Raw genomic sequence first — 20,508 nt, 5'->3', positions numbered from 1 at the left:
AGAACTGTGCAGTGTGTCTGGACAAGCACCGAGAACGGGTTTGGGGTGGCTTATGGGACAACAGTGGGTATGGTTCCTGGAAGTAAGGATAGTATCTGCCTCATGTCAATGGCACAGGGTCCTCCTGTTTCCTTCAGGCTCAGGAGTGATGGGATTACAGGTATGGTCACTCCCCTTGTTAAAACTAGAGGTAAAGAGTAAAATTCCTTTCCTATAGTCTGGAATACAGTCAGCCCTCAATAGTATCTTGTCTCCTGCCTGTTTCTCCACACCCCCCCATTTGTATTTCCAAGAAGTGATCACTAAGTGCTATTATCTAAGGTTAACCAGATACAGGTGTGTGTGTGGGGGGGTACTGGGGTCTGTCACCTAACACACCTTTCTTTTTATCATTTTCCTCAACTTTTTTCTTTTGATCTCTGTGTGTTTTAAGAACAGCCAGTTCATTTTGACTTAAAGTAAGAATACTAAATTCAGCCTCCATGATGTAGACAGAAAAATCACAGGTTTGGTTAGTCTCGTGGTAATGAAAATGAAACATCAGAAGCTAAAATAATTCTAAGCGAAATTCCCTTTGAGAATTTTTATCATGTCTGTGTGTATGCGTAAAAAAAGCAGCCGAACAAATACTGTAGACTATGTACTTATTTCCTATGTAAACATTATAGAATTGCAGGCTAGGGGTGCCGAGGGTTGAAAGGTACATGCTACCTGTAATTACCGCTTTGCTAAGTTTGATTTTATAGACTGGCAAAACTCAAGTATAATTTAAACCACACAAAAAGACATGATGCAAATTGGACATGCCCTCTTCTCCTTGACTCAGATGGCTGACCTTCCTTCAATCCAGGGTTCTGCCTAGAAAGCAGCCTTTTACAGTTAGTGCTTGGCTTGTGTGCCCCACTGGGTATGCTGTTCATCCTAGAGGGCTTATCAAGGCAGTTCAACAATATCTTTCTATTTCCTTTCCAATTCCTCCAGCCTTTCAAACTGTTAATAGAGAGTTCATTGCAGTCCGCCCAGATTAAGGTGGTAAATTCCATTCAAATACCTGGTGAATAAAATCCAGAATGGAAGGTGATTAAATGGGAAATGGTGTAGATACTGGCATCAATCTCTTTTTTCGTTTCTATCTTTAATTAGGGGTCTACAAAAGTCACAGGCTTTGCTGTCTAAGGGACCAAGATAAAAGGGCCCGAGGGTTGTAAAGGGATGGTGGTGGTGGTGATAAGGTGTAGAAGTTTGCTGAAGCTGGGATTTGGACAGCCTTTGACAAAGCTTTTCTCTGATGACAACACTGAGGTGCTAGGCTTTTTTCCTTGGCATCAAGCCGCTTTAAACTAACCCTTGCCTTATGACCAGACTAAACGCGGGGCCCTTCTGCCTCCCAGTGAGTTCCATCCATAGCTACAGTGACTATTTTCTTACCATGTCACAGCTCCGGGACTGGGTGAGAGGTACAAGCTTGTTCTAGCGACTTCGGGCTTAGTTTTGCCTCTGGTGGTGCAGCACTTGCTTTCTGTGGTGTGTTTCTCGTGAGCTTGCACTGTCCGGAAGTACTATAGCAAAATGGATATTTTACCCCCAAAACAAATGCTACATTTTATGGGTGGGTGGGATGCCCTTGGTTTATGGATACAATGATGGGAAAATGTATAATCCAGGACAATACATGAGCAGAGCACAAAGCCGGTCAGGGTAGTGGACACAGGCATGTTCCTTAGCCTCAGAGGTGGGGAAACCAGTTAAAGGCAGGCAGTGGTCAGCGAGGCTAGGGGACCGAGGACCCAACCCAGAGAATACCTAGGGACTGCCCTACGTGGCGGCGAGGTGGGTAGACAAAGACCCTATAGCCACCGCGGATCTGAGACCCAGCAGGTATGACAGATCTCCTACGAGCATCAGAGACCTCGCAGGCACAGATTACCCACCCGGATTCGGGACCCAGCATACACGGACAGGTCTCTCACGCGGATCTAAGCCTCGGCAGAGACGGACAGATCCTTCCCTCGCGGATCTGAGACCCCGTGACCCCGCAGCCACAGCTGGGGCCGCGTGCTAGCGCAGCGGGAGCCGGCTGGATCCCGCACGTTGCCGCCCTCGCGCCCGCTGCCCTGCTTTCCTCGGATCTCACGGGGCCTCCGCACTCGCCCTCGGCTCCCTAGGGGTGCAGCTTCGCTGTGCAGCCCGAAGGCGGGGCCTCGAGCAAGCAGCTCGGGGATTGGCTGCCCAGGGAGGGGGTGGGGCCCGAGCTAGAGAAAACCGGCGCCCGGCAGCCAGCCACCCCAGCTGCCAGCCGGAACCGCAGAGACAGATCTGTCGTTGGTCCCCCTGATACTTTCTATCTATCCCTGGCGTGCGGCGTCGTCGGACCGAGTCACCCTCTCCGCGCGAGCTGCTCTTGTCCTCACTTCCCTCCCCGCGCGGTGCAGCCCGGCGGCAGCGGCGATGCGCCTCATCCAGAACATGTGCACGATCGCCGAGTACCCCGCCCCGGGCAGCGCCGCTGCCGACTACTGCCTGGGGGCTGCGGGCCGAAGGCTCGTCAAGATCGCCGTGGTGGGGGCCAGCGGCGTGGGCAAAACCGGTGAGTGCAAGCGAGGGGTCCACTTGGTTGTGGGGAGAGAGGTGGAGAACTCCCCGCCTGCCCCGACTGAAGAGGGGAGAGGTGGGCGTTGCAGCGGAATCCTGGGCTCCTTCATGCTCCTGCTTCAACATAAGAGGGCCACCGGGGTGCACAGTGGCCCGCCGACTTTCGGGCCGGGTTTTGAGCCTCTGGCAGGGTCTAGGGCAGAACCGAGAGTTAGTGACTATAATCTCTTCTGGAGTTCCCTAAGGTTAGGAAGACATTCACTTGCTGGAAGGCTTAGGTGTGGCCCAGCTGGGCTCAAAGGAGGGGCTGAGCCACAAGACCCTCCGCGCTGGCAGAGCCGTAATTCACACGGCTGCTACCCCCTAGTGTCTGGCAGAGGGGTCAAGGAGCTACGGGGTAGGAATTTCCCTCGGTGGCCGGCTGTGACTTTCTTTGGAAGAGTTGGGTTCCAGATGGGGGCGGGGCGGAGACCCATCTAACTTAGTGGGTTAACTTCTCCTTTCTCTATGGCAGCTTTGGTGGTCCGGTTCCTCACTAAACGGTTCATCGGAGACTATGAGCGAAATGCAGGTGAGGAAATACACTGAGAAAAAGCCTGTTGGGATTGCTGCTCTTATTTCTCAGTGCCTTCAAGGACACGTCCTTCTGAGTGAGTGTGTGCGCATCAGGATTCTGCCACTTCCAATTCCGCACCCGATCCCACCCCCCACCCCCTAGCTGCCATCTGGCCTCATTCCATTCCAGGCCCATTCATCATTTTATCAAGTGCCCGAAAGTATTCCCAGTGGTATTCTTTGACTATAGGGACCCCAGTTGGAAGCACCCTTTGTAATCCAGGGCCTTTTCCTTTAAAACATGCCTGCAAAAGTCATCAAAAACAAAAACAACCAACCAAACCAAAAAAACCCATCTCCCTAAACCCCCCCCCCAAAAAAAACCCGGAAAACCCGCTGACCAGCTCCTCCCCCACCCTCTGCCTCAAAAGGGTGACCTTTTAAAGCAAAGGCCAAAGAAGGGTAGTTGTAAACCTAAAATTCTTTTCCTTAACAAAGAAAAATAACTAGCTGAGGATTTTAGAGGGGAGAACTCCTGCATAATGAGAAGACAAATCTTTCACTCTCAGTGACTGAAAATTAGCCACTGTCCCAGGAGGCTTTGGTACTTTCTGTGACCTGCTAGCAAATTGCTTAACTAAGTAGACTGTAGGGAGTACCTGTTGGGATTCAGGGAAATGGGCCACAAACCATCCCAAGATAAGATATTGCAGCCTTCGGCTTTGTTATAGAGTTGGTCATCATCATGTCACATTTTTACGCCAGGGATATTAACTGTGCATTGACTAACCATAGTTGCCTATGAATCTATTATATCCAGTGGACAAACTATGACTGTTTATAGAGAATGATAATGCACTAAAATAAAAACAGAAACCCTGCACATACTGAGCCAGAAAATTTGCTTCAAGGAAATATTCTAAGTATGGAAACTCAAGTTTAAAATTAGACCAGCAAGTTTCTAAAAACCCACAAACTTTGACCTACTTTTGATAAATCTACTAGCATGGGGTTAAAATTGCAGCTGGCCTCTTTAAACAAGATCTGAAGTAAACCCATTAAATGGAAGTGAACTACATCTTTTTTTTTTTTTTTTTCTCCTGTGTGTATTGGTGCAGGCTGTGTTGCATTAAAAAACAGAACAAAACAAACAACCCCACATTTCATAATATTGCACATGAAAGGAGGAACATGATCTCTTTTCTTTGCCTTCATAGGTAATCTGTATACCAGACAAGTCCAGATAGAGGGAGAAACCTTGGCAATTCAAGTCCAGGACACTCCAGGCGTCCAGGTGAGACACTGATGCTGAGTGGGTCAAAGGGGAGACCAGTGGCCATGGAATTAATTGTTCCCCAGTTCACCGATTGGAAGACAGGCTATGGGGAGTGAGGTCTAGACTTTTACGTGTTGTTTGACAGTTTTATTGTATCTGGCTGCTGGTCAGCCTTGGCCTGGCTTAGTTTGGGAGACTGGGTGAAGAGCAGAGCCCCTCCTGTAGGAGGAGTCACCTCAGTGGGGGGTGGAAGGGGTGAGGGAGTTGGGGGAAGCTCAGCAAATCAACACTTCCTTCTGTTTTTACGTATGTGCCTTTGGCATTAAAAACCAAATATGTGGGTCCAGTCTCCAACATCCAGAATCACTTTTATGTTGTGGAAAGTTTCTCTGTAGACAAAAGAGCTCTGCTAGTATTTTTTTTTTCTCCTTCCCCGTCCTGCACTGGGCAGCTATCCAGGTTTAAATGCTTCCAGCTCCTATCTTTACTTCCCCAGACTTACTGTCTAGCCAGTTAATTTCCCATTTTGTGCAACTACAAAGTCTCTCTGCGTGGAGTTCTCTGTAGGTCCCTTTTCCACTTGAGTGTGGTGAGCTGCCCTGTTATTTATTCCAACTCCAAGCAGCTGGATCAACATGTTGTCAAGAAAGCTGGTGTGTGGGGATAGAACTTGTTTCTGACCCGTAGCCACCATCATTACTACTAAGGGTCTGACTGAGCTGCGGCTCTGTGCAGTACTCACTGTTCACCTTGCTCTCCTCGTCTCTTCAGGTGCATGAAAATGGCTTGAGCTGCAATGAGCAGCTGAATCGCTGCATTCGCTGGGCAGATGCCGTTGTCATCGTTTTCTCCATCACCGACCACAAGAGCTATGAACTCATTGGCCAGCTCCACCAGCATGTCCAGAAGCTTCACCCCAGCACTCGGCTGCCTGTGGTAGTTGTGGCCAACAAAGCTGACCTGTTACACATCAAGCAGGTAGACCCTCAGCTTGGACTGCAACTAGCCGGCATGCTGGGTTGCTCTTTCTATGAAGTATCTGTCAGCGAAAACTACAACGATGTCTACAATGCCTTCCATGTCCTTTGCAAAGAAGTGAGCCACAAACAGCAGCCCAGCAGCACACCTGAAAAACGCAGGACCTCCCTCATTCCCAGACCCAAGTCACCCAACATGCAGGACCTGAAAAGGAGATTTAAGCAAGCTCTGTCTGCCAAAGTGAGGACTGTCACATCTGTGTGAAGCACGACTCCTGGAGGGGGTTTGGTCTTCTGGGCAGAGGGCCTGAGGTTCTTAAGCAGGACCATTACAGGCTGATGGTAGTTCATGGTTCCGGAAAAGGCTGCAGCAGAGGGGCCTAAGGGGGCTGTGGATTCTGCAAAAACCAAGTGTTTGGAGCCTGAGAACAGATGGACGGATATGTGACTTTTCTGCCTGGCCCTTTAATGCGGGGATGGGGCATGTCTTTGTTTCTCACTGCCTTATAAATGGTGGTTAGTTTCACCGAATACATTGACGTGAATTAGGGTGGGCATGAAAGAACCGAGGAAGCATTCACAGGCTTCCTCTTGCTTCTCCATTTTTTGTTTTATCTCCCAAGAGGAAGGTTTGCCTTTCTCTGTTTCTCCAACATGCTATCAGGATGCCTTTCTGACTTGAAGGATGCCCAGATTTCTTTAAGAACAAGGAGGGACCCCATAAAGGTCAAATTCTAGGGCAAAATATTCTGTATACAGTCTTGAGCTGTAGTCTACAAGAAGGTGCTGGATCTCCTGATGCAGGATGGCTATAAATGTTGAGTAGCTGTGAAAAACTCAACTTTGGACTGCCCAACCGTGACAGTGTACAGTTGTTTGTTTGCTTTTTCTTTTTAACTGGCATCAGGTATAGAAAAAAGTGTTAATTGATGGTGGTGTGGTTTGTGTAAATGACTAATGGCAATGACGTTGGGTTGTTTCCTGGGCCTGGCTGAGTTGTGGCTATGGGTGGCTGAGATGATGAAATGCTGTCTTATAGAGTGACCAGATGCAGGCCTAGCTGCCAAATCCCCTACACAAATGCACTTTAAGGAGCCATTCATGCTTTGGCTCAAACTGTAATTAATTTATTTTATGTACAATAAATTTCTCATTTGATAAGAGCAGCCTTCTGACTGGGGCTTTATTGAAATGTTTACCTTCTGTCCTCTAGAAAGCCAGTGTTTATTGAGCATGCTGAGTCAAGGGGTATGTCTTCCAGGTGTGATCTCTATGCCTCACAACATGTGACCAGCAAGGTACATTTTATTATCCACATTTTGCACATTGCAAACCATCCTTACAGAACAAGTTCAATAACACAAGAGCTACAACCTACACGCACTGTTGATTGTGATTTGGCCTTTCTGTTCCAGAGTTGCATGCCCCCTACTCATTTTCTTTATGGTCCTCTGTGTGCACATCTCAACAGAGCCACCGAGGGCAAGCTTGCTTTGCCACAAATCAGTGCTGCTTCATGTGTGACGTGCTCATGCTATGTCCACAAACTACACTCCAGAGTCACAGGAAAAGCTCACCACCATTGATTTAGAGCTATTCAGGAGCTGCTCCCATGGAGCCATTGTCACATGTGTGCCACAGCTACTAGGCCTCTCTCTTCTGCTGCCATTTGAGCCTGGGAAGCCTTTCACGCAAACTCAATGAGTCTCCATTTCAGTGGGCAGAGCACTGTCCTTCCAATTGGGCAGCGGGTTCCACAATTTGCTTGGTTAATCCTCCTCGTAACCCTGTGAGGAGGGCTAGGGGAGGGGCTGGCATGAGTTCACAAGTGAGTGGTGTCCTCCAGCTCACATAAAGGAGTTCAGTCTGTGACTTCTGAGTATTCAATGATATTTCTTTGTCATGCTTCACATTTAGATGCAAGCTGCCACAGAGGTGCAGTACTGGAATGTGTAGGGAGTCTGCTCTGATACAAGGTTGGGCTATTTAAGCTCATTTTCCCAGGGGAACATCTGACTGCTCTTGACAGTGACATTCTGACATTTACATTTTGTTATATAGAGGGCTTATTTTTTAAAAGCTCGTTGAACCTAACCTCACCTCACCTCTGGGAAGGGTGTGTGTTGGCAGCAGGGTGGGGAATGGTGTTCCGAGAAGATGGAGACAGTCCAAGGGCAGAGGCAGGTATCTATGTTCCACTCAGCTCTCCTCTTGTATGATTGTTAGCAATGCTCAGTGAGCGGACAGTTCACCTTTGCACATGCCCCTGGGCTCACCCATCATCTGAAATGGGAGACAAGGAGCTCTGTGGAGGGTAGAATTTTGTAGCACAAGCGGTGGGCAGAGCTGGCTTCCTGTCTCTTACTGCTACCTGTCTCCTTGCTCACCGCTCATTCATGGACGTCTCTGTAGGGCTCTGGTCAGGCTCCTGGCAGCCTTGGTTCCCTGCACTTTCTCATCTCCTGCCCTTGGCACTAATGACTGCCCCTCGCCTCCCTACCCCATGCACACTCACCCTCATCTTTCCACTACAGGGGGTCTTTGGCTACAGAGGGATGAAGTAGAGAGAGAGAGGAGATGGAGAATATGAGAATAAGAATAAATTTCTGATGGGAACCACCTAACACCGAGTCGTCCAGGCCACTGTCTCAGGTGGACAACTTTTCACTGTTCTAGAACAGCAGTGTTCTCAGCTGAAGTTTGGCACAATGTTTCTCTAATCTTATCTTTCTCAGTATTAGTATCTCCCCACTTATCCTCCCCCACTTGACGTCTACAAACTCTGGCTGAGAAACAGGCAGGGGTAGGTATGAGTCTGGGGTAGAGGAGGAGAGGGATGAGGGCTTATTGAGTATTTACAACATACCAGATTGCACATGCTCTTTAATCTTTGGGAGTCTCGGGAGGGAGACTGTATCGCTCCTATTTTAAGATGAGGAAACCAAGGGATTCTGTTAGCTTAGGGCCAGACAGTAACAGCACTTTAGTTCATTTACTGACTGGGCACCAGGAATAGGAGGTGTTTGAAACAAGGTCATTCTATACATCAATCCCACCATCTCTCTTCAGCATCCTATACAGGGGAGGAAGCAACTGGTTCAGCTCTCAAGAAGCTGATCCTGGACCCTACCCTAAGCCATTCTGGTGCCAAGGCTTGCCATCCCCTCTTCCCTCACGCAGTTGCTGCTCTGGGCTTTCCCCTGACCAGCCTACCTTCCTGTCCTCACTTCCCCACCTCCCTCCACCTCCGTTCTGCTACTGGCTAGGTTACTGCCTGGCCCCAGGGCTCCTGGCAATCAGACCACATCTGCTGTTGCCATTAGCTAGAGGCTGCTGGCTGCTCTGGCCTCCAGCCCCCTCAGTAATAAAGACGTCCAGGCTGGAGGGGCTGCCTCCCAGCCGGCCTGTCTCAGAGCCCCACCCACGTCTGTCATGATGTCTGGCTTTCTAGTTTCATCCCAGCCTCAAATCAAAACCATTTGCAGCCCCAGGCTGGGCCTGGCCCTGCTGTACAGAGGCAGGGAAGGCTGGGAGAGGGGCTGTGAAACTTCCCTCCTCATCCAGCTCCAGGAGGTTTGCCTGTCTGGCAGCTCAGAACCCCAAGCTTTAGGGGCTATGGATATGTATATAGAGAGCCCCTTTATTTATGGAGAAAAGGGGGGACTTCAGCATTGATCGTATACCCCAAGAGGGAAGAAACAAATCTATTTTCTGGGCAAGGGAACAAGTTGTGGGCTGATCCCAAAGTGGAGCAGTTGGCACATTATGATCTTGCTTAGCAGACATGGCAAACACCCAGCTGTGGAGAGCTCCCAGAACCTCCCGGGAACAGCCCAGTAGGGAGGCACTTGCCTGCTTACAATAAAGAACCCAGAAAGCTGTCTGGGTTCTCCTCTGGAAGTCCAGAGAGCAGGTTTCAGAAGGTTCCTACTGTCTTCATCAGTTCCTGAATCGGAGAAGACAGTAGGATTAGAGTTATTGGCGAGGGTGGGGAGACCCCGCCCCTCTCCAGCTCCTTCTGAAATGGTCTGCAAGTCCTCTACCATCTGGTTTTCTGAAGTTCCTTTCAAAGCAGAGATGCAGTGTTTTGATGTTTCTCGGGCAAGCCAACAGACATTTGTAATATTAGATTGTTTGTTGTTGACATGCTGTTTCTGGTAACCAGGGTAAGAAGAAACAATAGTGGTCTTGGGAGGGTGGGGGGGTATGGAATTATTTGTTATGGAAATATCAGTGTAACTGTAGAGACCCTGGTACAAACAGCTATCACATAGGACCTGACCCTCTGTGTGGAATACTTCCAAACACTTTGCTTGCACCCTGTGCTTGGGGGGACAGGGTTTTTCTGAAAGGAGCAGACCTCAGCTGTCTTTTCTGAGAGGAGCAGTCACAAAGCAATTACTGGAATTTTAATTATGCATATAAAAAGTGGCTGCAAGGGCCTTGGTAAGAGATTGGTCTGTGTATGTTTAATTTGGCCTACATACTTTAGGTGGTAAGTATACCCAGGCATGAGAGTCACTACCTCTCAGCTCCTGAGCTGGGCCATTTCTGTCACCTTCAGGTGGCTACCATAAGGAGCGTGGGGGAGGTCCCTTTAAAATTCATACATCTGGATAATGTGGAAATGGTAAATAAGGCTTTCAACCCCAGACTACACATGCTGCTTTCTGGTCAACATTAGCGATGGGAAAGTTTCTACGGAAACAAGGATCTGCAGAGTCAATCATCCAACATTTATCACTAGTAGTGTCTTAGGGTTTCTATTGCTATGTAGAGACACCATGACTGCAGCAACTCATACAAAAAAACAAACAAACAAAAAACCATTTAATTGAAGTGGTGGCTTATGGGTTCAAACGTTTAGTCCATTATCATCATGACGGGAGCACAGCTGCATGCAAGCAGATATAGTGCTGGAAAAGGAGTGAATATGCAGGCAACAGGAAGTAGACTGTCATACTGAACGAAGCTTGAGCAAAGAAACGTCAAAGCCTGCCCCCACAGTGACACACCTCCTCCAATAAGGCCACACCTCCTAACAGTGCCACTGCCTTCGAGGGCCATTTTTCTTCAGACCATCACAAGTAGTGATTCTCACGCATTGCTATGCTTACATCTAAAACATCTTCCAAAGGTTGGTCCTCAATGCAGGGGTATTCAGAGAAGGGGCCTTGGGGAAGGGTAACTGAATCATGAACACCTTGATTTCACCAATGGATCAGTCTATTGAGAGATTCACACCTTACTGCAACGCTGGGAAGTAGGCGGAACTTGAGAGGATTGGACTCTCAAGAGGAAGCAGCTCACTGGCTGTTTTGAGAGCATGTACTTTGTCCCTGCTCCTAGACCCCCCACCATTTCCTGGCTATCCTATGTCCAATGGATCTCCACTCTCACATATTCTTTATCATGTATGATGTTCTACCTCACCATGGGCACAGAAACATCAGAACCAAGCGACTGAACTGACACCTCTGGGACTGAGAGCTAAAATGACAGGTTTTCTCCTGCAAGCTGGTTTTCACAGATATTTTTCCACAGTGACAGACAGTTGGTTAATGTGGGAGCACTGAGCAGCTTACCCTGAGCCATGTTCTAAGTACTACTCTTTAAATTGGCACTAAAACCCAGTGTGGTATGGTCTATTGGCATCTAACGTCATGTTCAACTAAGACCTGGACAGATGAACTACTAGATGTGCACCAAGACCTACCTCTTGGTTAGATGGCCTTGGCTGGACTAAGACTTTATTTCTCTATTCACTTATTACCATTCTGTTGATATAACTCAGTGAGAGCTGTGTACCAGCCATTCTATTAGAGGTGGCTCCCTAGCAGCTCTCTGGGAAAGAGGCTCCATTACACCCATCTCATTGATGTTGGTGCAGGCTTGGATAAACATGGGCTCTGAGAGGTAGCATTGGGACATAAAGTCAGAGAGGACCCCAGAGCCTTGACCCATGGGCTCCTTCACATGGGTGGGATATGCTTAGCATCCTCCTTAATCCCTCCCTCATCTAGGAAATGAGCACAGATTCAGTGTCCAAAGACAGCCACAGGACAGTGTTCCATTGTCCAAGCCACCCTCTTTCTCTTACTTGTTCACAGCTGTTTGTAGGACGACAACCAAACTTATATTATGCTCCCGCTGTTTAATATCGAGGACCAGGAGTCTCTCCTGTTTCTCCAATCTTCTTATTTAAACCAGAGTCCAGTTGACACCGACTTCTTCCAGCTTGCTTGTCTCCACATCCTCGATCACCGAATGTCTGCCTGGCCCAGTTCTTCCAACCAGCAGCCATCAAGATGGAAGATGATGATAACAAAGTAAACTTTTCACACTTCTACTCACACCAACACTACCCATGGCCATACTTACTTCAGTGCTAGAGCATTCTAGAATGCTAACATAACTGGTAATGTTATCCTGTTATAGGAGTCGATGTTTCTGAATATTCTTTTACTAGGTAAGAAACAACTTGCCAAGATAAACTATTAAATTCACATAAGCAACACACAAACATACATTTGATATAAAACCCTGAAACAGTACAGAGGTAATGGGGGGGTGACTCACCTTTTGCTAGCCTCCCCCTTGATGTGTCTTCCAGACATAACCATTGGTTAGCAGTTTGGTTTGGTATTTCCAGATTCCCTTCACACATGGTATGCAACTTAACCTTGAGAAGAAACCCAGGGGAACCCAGGCATGAGGCACAGCTGCTCATTCGTTAGTGCCATGGAGTCAGGCTGGTGTCTGGTGTGTGTTGAGCCTGACTCAGAACTCCGAGTATGTGGAATGTTCTCCACAGGTTCCCATTCAACATTTGAGAATGAATGGAAGAATGAACAGTTTTGAGTCACATGGTAGGTTACTTTAAATTTCTTTATTTTACAAAGTACTTATCTCTGCATACATATAATTTCTTTGAGGCTAATGCCATTTTTTTTTCTCATTCAAATGTAAGCTTAATGGGATTTAAAAAAAGAGTTTTATAGTTTTATAGTTCAGCACCATCAAAGATCTAGTGAAGGTAGAAAGCACACTTGCATATGAAAATGAACATATAGTTTCATAAAAATCAGCTCCATTGATTTAAAATGATTCTAAATGCACAGTATTTTTTTTCTACTTCCCTAAAATGACAGCATTTAATAGAGAAGTAAGATGTATAGCCATGCCTCGGTTTATATTTTATTTTGTCTTTCTGCTTAATCCACTCTAGAAACTGTTCATGGCTTTGTCTCATTTCAGACATCCATTACTCACACCAGGAACCCCCACTGGCCATGTACCTATAAGTGATGTCTGGGTTGGGTTCCAAGCAGTTCTTTCTTTCTTTTTCCCTAGAGTTCTCATATAATTTCACTAGATGTGTCTGGGTTTTTCTGTTATGACCAGAAAGAAAATGTAAGGTCCCAGATGAAGGCTTTCTATTTCAGTAGGAATCTGAAATCACAAAGACCATTTGGGAGTTGGGGTTCCAACCTAGACTCCCTGGAAGGGAATCTCTTCTGCACAGGGCTTCCTCTGGACAGGAGGAAACCATGTGCAGCAGGACAGCCCTCTGGCCGCCCTCCTGCTGTCCCTCCCACTGCTGTTCCCAGTAGCAGGCTGCCTTGCTCCCAGAACAAGCTGGAACAAAGCAGCCCTTTGTTAGTCCTGGGGTGATTTACCACTCATAGAGTCTACCAGGCTAGCGCTGGCCAGGCCACCCCTCCCTTCCTTGTCTTTCAGAAATGTTTTAGAGTCAGAGAGAAACACAGTCCCAGGACAGTCACAAGGACAGTCTGGTTTCCTTAAGCAGAGAATTGTAAGCACATTTAATTTCCCTTGACCAAATCCAAACCACAATGCTTATCTTTACTACCACTTGCCGGCAGGTTTCTACCCAGAGCTAAGGGACTTGCAGGCAGCTCCAGGAAGATTACAACAGGGGAGAGGTTAAATGAGGGCCTGTAGGCCAAGTCAGCTAAAGAGAGCTTGACACCTTTAGAAAAAGAATGTACATGCAAGGCTTTATTTCACTTTTGAAGAACACAGGCAGTCCAGACACTGCCTTCTGCATGGTTATGAAGCCTGCTCTGGTAGAATTAAGTCATACCTATAATTAGTAATGGGAACACTGACTTTGGAGGCATATCTGGAATGGTGACAGATGGGTATTGGTATTTCCAGCTCCTACAGGTTTTATCTTCTCTTAGATGTCAGAAGCCAAGGTCTGGGTGTAGCCGGTCAGTGGCAAAGAGCAGCTCAGGAATGTTAAGTGGCTTTAGGAGTCTTGTGGACAGCACCATCACCTATGACAGGAGGGACAAGCACAGCAACGGTCAGGGAAGTCAGTTAAGGGCTAAGGATGGTCTCTGGAAGGAGGCATGGGGTGAGTGTCATGAAGAAAGCAGACATGGCACAGGGTCCCTCATCTATAACCTGGGTGCCAAGTGCGGCTCATGCTTTGCTCATCTAATCCTTTGGCCCCACCTGGCTGATGCTCTCTCTAGAACACCAAGATGGCTTGTTCCAGGACTTGCCTGGGGGCATGGTATGCTTTGTGAGGGCCAGGTGAGGGTCTGCCCAAGCAGGCACTAGCACCCTCCATAAGGAAGTGCCTACGGGAAATCGCAGAGGTGCTCCAGAAGGAATGCCACAGGCCAGCACCAGAGTGTGGCATGACTGGGCTGCACCGGGCTGTGTGACATTGGACAGATTCAGGGAGGACACCTCCCTGTCCTCTCAAAGTTACCCCAGGTGTAATGAAATCAGTGAAGTAATCCACTCCAAATTCAACTAGTTCATTGGGGGCAAGACAGAGACAGAGCAGGGCCGGGCCATGGTCAAGGGATGGAGAAAAGAAACATTTAGAATTTTGTCTTTCTTCTGGAAAATAACATCTTAGTGACTTTGTTCAAGAGTTCCCTCGCTTTTCTCAGAGAATTGCCTTTGAAGCACTTGTTTTTGGAAGAGAGCTATCTCAAGAAATATGTGGTTAATGCCAACCAACCCATACATTTGGCAGGGGAAAAACACAAACAAACAAACAAAAAAAAAAGCACCGAAACCTGAACTTCTCATTCCCCTTGAGATCTATGCAAAGAGGGTGTGAGGACAACGGTGAACATCAGTGTGCCCTTGCCACCAGAGCATGTGGGCCCCAGCATGTATGCTGCACCAAACAAAACAGGCATGTGGCAAGCTGGCTTTCAGGCCAGAGCTGCCAGTAGCAGCTCCACTGCTGGCTGGCTGGATCCCCGAAGGACAGCCACTTTACTTGGAGCCTCACTCTCCCACCTCATCTGTCCCAGAAAGAAAAGAAGAACTTGTAGTGCTGTCACCAGGATTACATAAGTTCCTCTACTGAGAGCCCAGGAAGTGCTCAACTACTGCGATGTGGTGATGGGTTTGCAGGTCTCCTTCCGAATCATTTGAAAGCACAGAATTTTCTTGAAAAACACTTACAGGTTCATATCGTTTTAGGGGAGTCTTACGGAGTCTGTGTAAGCATGAGAACTGGTATGCCATGCCCAGACTCTACATGAGAGAGCTGGGTGAGGCGGTGTGTGTTTGTAATCCTGGGACTGGGAAAGCAGAGGCAGGCAGTTTCCTGGAGTTCCCTGACCAGGGGGCCTACTTGGTGAGCTCCAGTTTAGTTGAGAGAGCTTGTTTCAAAAAAACAAGGTAGATAGGTCCTGAAGGATGACAGTTGAGTTTGTTTGTCCTATGGCTTCTTCTGGCTGTGCGCATGCACACACACACACACACACACACACACACACACACACACACACACGATGCAGGATATAGACCCCCGTGAAGCAGAAGAGATTCCATTCCCATGATTGTCAGTCCCTGCTATACTGCCAGCCTCCATAGTTTTCAACCCAGTCTGAGGCTAATAGATTCCTCTCCAACTGAAGTTAAGGGTAGAAGTAAGGATGGAGTGTGTCTCCAAAGATGATGTCTTGTTGTCAGGTTTGAAGAACTTGGAGGTGGGGGTGGCTACAAATTCAGTTGACATCAATACTGAGAGCAGCGAATGGAGCCTAAAGGACCTGTCCTGCTCAGGCCCTGTACTGGGCGCACAGCCATGGCTGACAGAGTCTGGATTGGTTTTCTCTGAGTGTGAACACAAAGATCAGGCTCCTCTCATCCAAACAAGAAGGGCATCTGGAGCCTGCTCTGCATCAGGTGGAGACAAACAATTGGAAACAGAAGCAGTTTGTGAAGTACGTTGGGGGCCTGAGAGGAAGGGAGAAAGCAGGGCTGAGTCCAAGGACTCTTCCCGAGTGCTGTGCTGTGGTGGAGAACACAGGCTCAGGCGTGTCCAGCTTGAGTGGACCCCAGCTAACCCTGGAGCAGTTGCTTAATCATTCCGAGTCCTACTTTGCTCACCTTTCAGGCATGGTTAACACTGTCTGCCCCGGATGAACATTGCAGAACATTTAGCACAATGCAGGCTTCTGGTGGTGGCTGCTGTCATTAGCTCCCACTGATACTTTCCCTCCTTGCATCTCGCTGCACCCTTAAGTGATGAAGGGGAGATGAAGTTGCCAGAGTGTGCTCTTTCAGTGTAAATCTGTTACTCATAGGATTCAAACCTATACTCTCTTTTTATGGCTGTTTGATAAGCCCAGCTCCAGGACAGCATCCCAGGCCTCAGAGTCTGCTTCCTCCTGAATTCCAAACATCTTTCCTTCATAGCTCTTTATGGTCAGTCTCATGTGTCAGCTACCCTCAAGTATCTGCAGCTTCACAAATGGGTGTTTGGGGATGCTCCTTTATGTGGGCAGAATCCCCTATTCTTTCTACGGTCTTTCAGTTTGCTAAGATGTTCCTGCCTCCCTGAGTGTGCCCCGTGGCACACTGCCATTTCCAATTGTTTCTTTAGCACAGTGCCTGGTACAGGGCAGGGCATGCAACACTGAGTTCACACATAACTGAGCAAAAGACTGAATGGGCAGGATAGGCACACAGTGAAGGAGGCAAGAGATTCAGCCCTGGACAGTGGGGAGCTTTTCATTTAGGAAGGCCTCAGATGAGACTGGGCAGATGACAGCCTACATTTACTCTCTATCAGTTGAGAGAGACATATACTCTGTATCAGTTCAGTGAACCCTACCATATGGTGTTTATAACTGGATCAGGTCACACCACCAGGGTTACAACCTACCATGTTAATATCCATAAGCATTTAAAACTTTTTTTTTCATTTCACATGTATGAGTGCTTTGCGTGCGTGCGTGCGTGCGTGCGTGCGTGCGTGCGTGCGTGTGTGTGTGTGTGTGTGTGTGTGTGTGTGTGTGTGTATACAGCTGGTGCTCTTGGAGGCCAGAAGAGAGTGTCAGATCCCTGGAGCTGGAGTTATAGATGGTTGTGAGCTGCCATGTGAGTGCTGGGAACTGAATTGTTGTCCTCTGCAAGTGCTCTTAGCTGCGGGGTCATCTTTCTAGCCCATAATCATCATTTTTATACCCTTGGCATTTTTGATAATTAGACTGCTTTAGAGTATTTTCTGTTTTTTTCCAAGTTAATTCACACAAGACTGTGCATTATTTGTCTAAAATTGCCATTCTAAAATCTTGGCTACAAATGGGAGAGAGGCTTGAAACTGTCACATGAAATGCAAATACTTCAAATACAGCCAAGTATGGGGGTTGATTTGACATTGGAGAATACCTTCCAGAGAGCTGGCTTTTCACAGCAGACCTGGCAACAGACAAACTCCAGGGACTACCATGCTCCTTGCCTACAAAGGGTCCTTGTTCTCTGCATTTCTGGTCTTCTTTCTCCCTAGCTGCAGCTTCCCTTTCTCTCCTCTTCAGCTCTTCTCTCCTCTTAATTCTTCTTCTGGTTGCTGTTGCTTTTCCCTCTCATAGCTCAGGCCTGGCATCATTCAAGTTTGAATAGCGTTTCACCCTGACTCCTCAGCTCCCGAGTGCCCTATCTTCGCCTGTCACCTGCCATGTGTGGCGTTCAGAAGTAAGAGCTTCCTCACCTGGGGCATTCCACCTGCCTGTGCACTGCTGTTGAGAAGAACACCTCCTACAAGAACCGCCCACCTAGACAGTCATTGCTGACTGTCCACAGGTCTCACAGTCTAACAGAGAAACGGCATTTAGCAGACAAAGCATTGGTCTGTGAAGAGCTCACATCACAGCAGAGCCACAGGCAACTGTGATTAGCATTAGCAAGCGTAGCTAATGGTGGAGGGGCTACCAAGGTCTGTCCAAAGATGGAGCTTACTCACAATGAGACAGCACAAAAGACCTTAGTGTCCCCAGAGCCAAGATGCCAAGACCCTCCAGCAGCCCTCTGCTTGGCATGTTCTGCACTCAGCTGGGGAGGCCTAGCCCTGGGAGGCCTGCTGGTTGGCATTCCTCTTTTCCAGCCACACTGTGATTTGCAGGTGCCAATGACGTCTGTTCTGTTTCTACTGACTGCAAATCTAGGGTTTGGGATTCAGAGCCCTCTGGTTTCTAATACCAAGAATCAAAAGAGCAGACTATTTTTTTTCTCCCTTTCTTCTAAACCTGATTTCCATCCCCAAAGTAAGCACACAGCACAGGTGCCCACATGGCCCTTCATCCATCCATCAGCAGCTATGGTTTCTGCACAGACATTAGGGGTGCGATCTAACCCTGCTTGTACCCGTGCTATATTGTACACATGGGTACACATCCATCCTCTGGTGCCAGGACATAAAATGTTGAGTGGTTAATCCAGGGTGACAGCTATTCTCTTCAGTAGCCCTGTGACACATTGGGCCTGCTGTCCACCTGGTCCAGATGTCAGGGCTGGGGGTCCGGTCTCCTACAGAGTCTGCACCATGACATCCAGATCCTTCTGTGCTTCATCCCTTCTGGTGTGGGTGTTTTTGTTAATGTCTCAGATCTCAGACTTGTTTCAGTCCCCTGTCAATTTTACAAAGACCCCCAAACATGTATGAGGAATTGTGTATAGCTATATTTCTGGATTTATGTTTTGTTTTTAAATGCTTGTAATTCTCACAGAACACCACTGTGCTTCAGATGTGTGGAAGTTCATGGAGGCATGGTGTCCACACCCGCTGGGGTAAGCAGCTAAGAGCCGGGTAGCTCCCATGCTTGGCCTCTCTTTCTTTTTCTGACCTGGCTGTTTTCTGTGAGGATACCTCCCTGTTATTGTCTTCTCACAATCACAGGCTTCTGTGGGCCTCATGGCTACCATTCAGCAGCCACAGAGTTCAGCTGGCCAGAGCATCTGGCCACAGGGCCCCATGCCACACAGCAGAGTGAGGGGGCAAGGCTGGCACCTGGCACAAGCGCATGAGGAAAGGAGCCTCAGGACACTCCTGATTTGCTCTTGTGCCTGTTTAGGGTGGGTTGGGAGAGTTCCTCTCCTTAGTCGAGTCAAGGAAAGACTTGCGTATTTTCTCTTATCAGCAGTCCCTGGGAGTGATGGCAAAGACTTTCTTGCCCTGTGTAGATGGGCACTGCTCACACATGGTCAGGCCAGCTGTGCCTTTGACAGCCTCATGGGACATTGCTTCTGTGGAATGTGCTCCTTCAGCAGGGTTCACACACTCCCAACAGCAGCGTGAGCATAAGTAGAGAACGGAAGTGACGCACATACCATTAAGATACAGTTCATAGCAAGGGCTGATTTCCAGAGCGCTTCTAAAATTGGAAGACTGAGCTTTCTATTAGCTGTTGGCTAGGGTAGCTACCCGCCAGGTGAAGGGGAGGGCTGCCAGCCACAGAGAATGTCACTCCAGCAGCACCCCCTGCTTTCACAAGCTTGGGGACAAAAGGCACTGGGTAAGGAGGCCTCCAGGCTTTCCCCTCTGTTGTGAGGATCCTCTTAGGTCCTTTTACACAAAGGACAAGGACTGGCCAAGCCTGTTCCTTAAGCCTCCATCGCTCTGAGATACTTTGTCTGCAGACAGTGGGTACAGGGCCAGACTGGCAAAGACACTGCTGATTCTGGCCTTTGCTGGCATACTGTCCCCAGACTTTGAAAGCATCTGCACTCCATCCTTTTAGAGAAGGGAGTACAGTGTCTGGCAGGCTGTCCCAAAGCACAGTTGTTTTAAGGAATTAGGATGTGGTTCCCATGTTAGGGACAGCAAGAAGGTGTTTACTTATTTGGAAACAAACAAACAAACAAAAAAGGTCTCAGTAGACTCCTAACTCTGCTGGTATGGGAACAAAAGGAGGTTAGAATGATTAGTTTTCCAGAAATTTCACCAGTTCTGATGATAATAGGTGATACTAGCAGAAAGGGTCACAGACAATGACTGGTCATTCCCAGACTTGAGTCTGTTCCCTAAATACCCAGCTTCCCTCACCTAGTTGTGAGTAGGGATATAAAGAGATATAAGGTCTTCTTGATTTCATCAGTAGGCACAGGCACTCACCACTACAGACTGTTTCTACCAAAATCAAGATACCCACCCAGACCCAGGCTTACTTAGCTCCTGCCATATGGTCAAGCCCAGGCCAGCCTTTGTCCTCAAGGAAAAGTGGCAGAGACCAAGCTGGCAAATATGGAGTTGTCAGTGAATAGGCAAGAACTTTCCTGTATAGTGTGGGTTGGGATGCCAGCACAGAGCCAGGAAGTGTCTGGAGCAACTGTAGGACATCACAGAAGGAGAGAATGCTGGCTGTGTGGATACAAAGAGCATGTGGAATCGGGAGGAAGCCACATCACCACCCAGGTAGACAGGCCTGGGTTAGAACACTACTATCCCCACCCAGCCGTTTTATGTGCTGTGGGGATAGTCTTAAGTATTAGCGAGTATCTTGGTGAAGTCTTGAAGCTCTTAGCAGCACTCTTTTCCTGTGACTGCCACAGATGGGATGGGTCTCTGGAATCCCTCAGTGGTATAGATGGAAGTACAATGTCTTGACCTTAGCTGTAGGCTCTGTTTGGGAGGTTGTAGAATGTTTAGCAGAGCTAGCTGGAGGACACGGGATGCTGTGGCTTGGAGGATGCTGGGGACCGGAGTTTACAGTGTTTTGAGAGTTACAGCCGTGCCCTGCTTCTGGACCCACACTCTCTTTACTTCCTGGTTGGCACTATTTATTCGGTAAACAACAGGGATCCCTTTGCCTGGTGTGAGAATTTAAC

General features: G+C 48.1%; 3 protein-coding genes across 4 annotated transcripts in view; 1 reads left to right on the top strand and 2 right to left on the bottom strand.

Moving 5' to 3' along the window:
- Ociad2 (OCIA domain containing 2) overlaps positions 1–20,508 on the bottom strand; it is an 844,164-nt gene that overhangs the window by 817,236 nt on the left and 6,420 nt on the right. The window lies entirely within an intron of this gene.
- Rasl11b (RAS like family 11 member B) lies at positions 2,347–6,566 on the top strand. Its single transcript, XM_051198368.1, has 4 exons — positions 2,347–2,587; positions 3,107–3,163; positions 4,365–4,441; positions 5,195–6,566. The coding sequence occupies exons 1-4, from the start codon at positions 2,449–2,451 to the stop codon at positions 5,663–5,665; spliced, it is 744 nt and encodes a 247-aa protein (XP_051054325.1). The 5' UTR covers positions 2,347–2,448; the 3' UTR covers positions 5,666–6,566.
- Scfd2 (sec1 family domain containing 2) overlaps positions 12,271–20,508 on the bottom strand; it is a 319,157-nt gene continuing 310,919 nt past the window's right edge. For both annotated transcript variants that reach the window (XM_051198353.1, XM_051198352.1), the window contains one exon: positions 12,271–13,703. In XM_051198353.1, coding sequence (XP_051054310.1) covers positions 13,611–13,703 — 93 coding nt within the window. In that variant the 3' untranslated portion in view covers positions 12,271–13,610. The remainder of the gene's footprint in view (positions 13,704–20,508) is intronic.

This window comes from Phodopus roborovskii, unplaced genomic scaffold (assembly GCF_943737965.1).
Source record: "Phodopus roborovskii unplaced genomic scaffold, PHOROB, whole genome shotgun sequence".
Taxonomy (NCBI): domain Eukaryota; kingdom Metazoa; phylum Chordata; class Mammalia; order Rodentia; family Cricetidae; genus Phodopus; species Phodopus roborovskii.
Note: the sequence above shows the minus strand (reverse complement) of the source record. Positions and strands in the feature narration are given on the sequence as shown.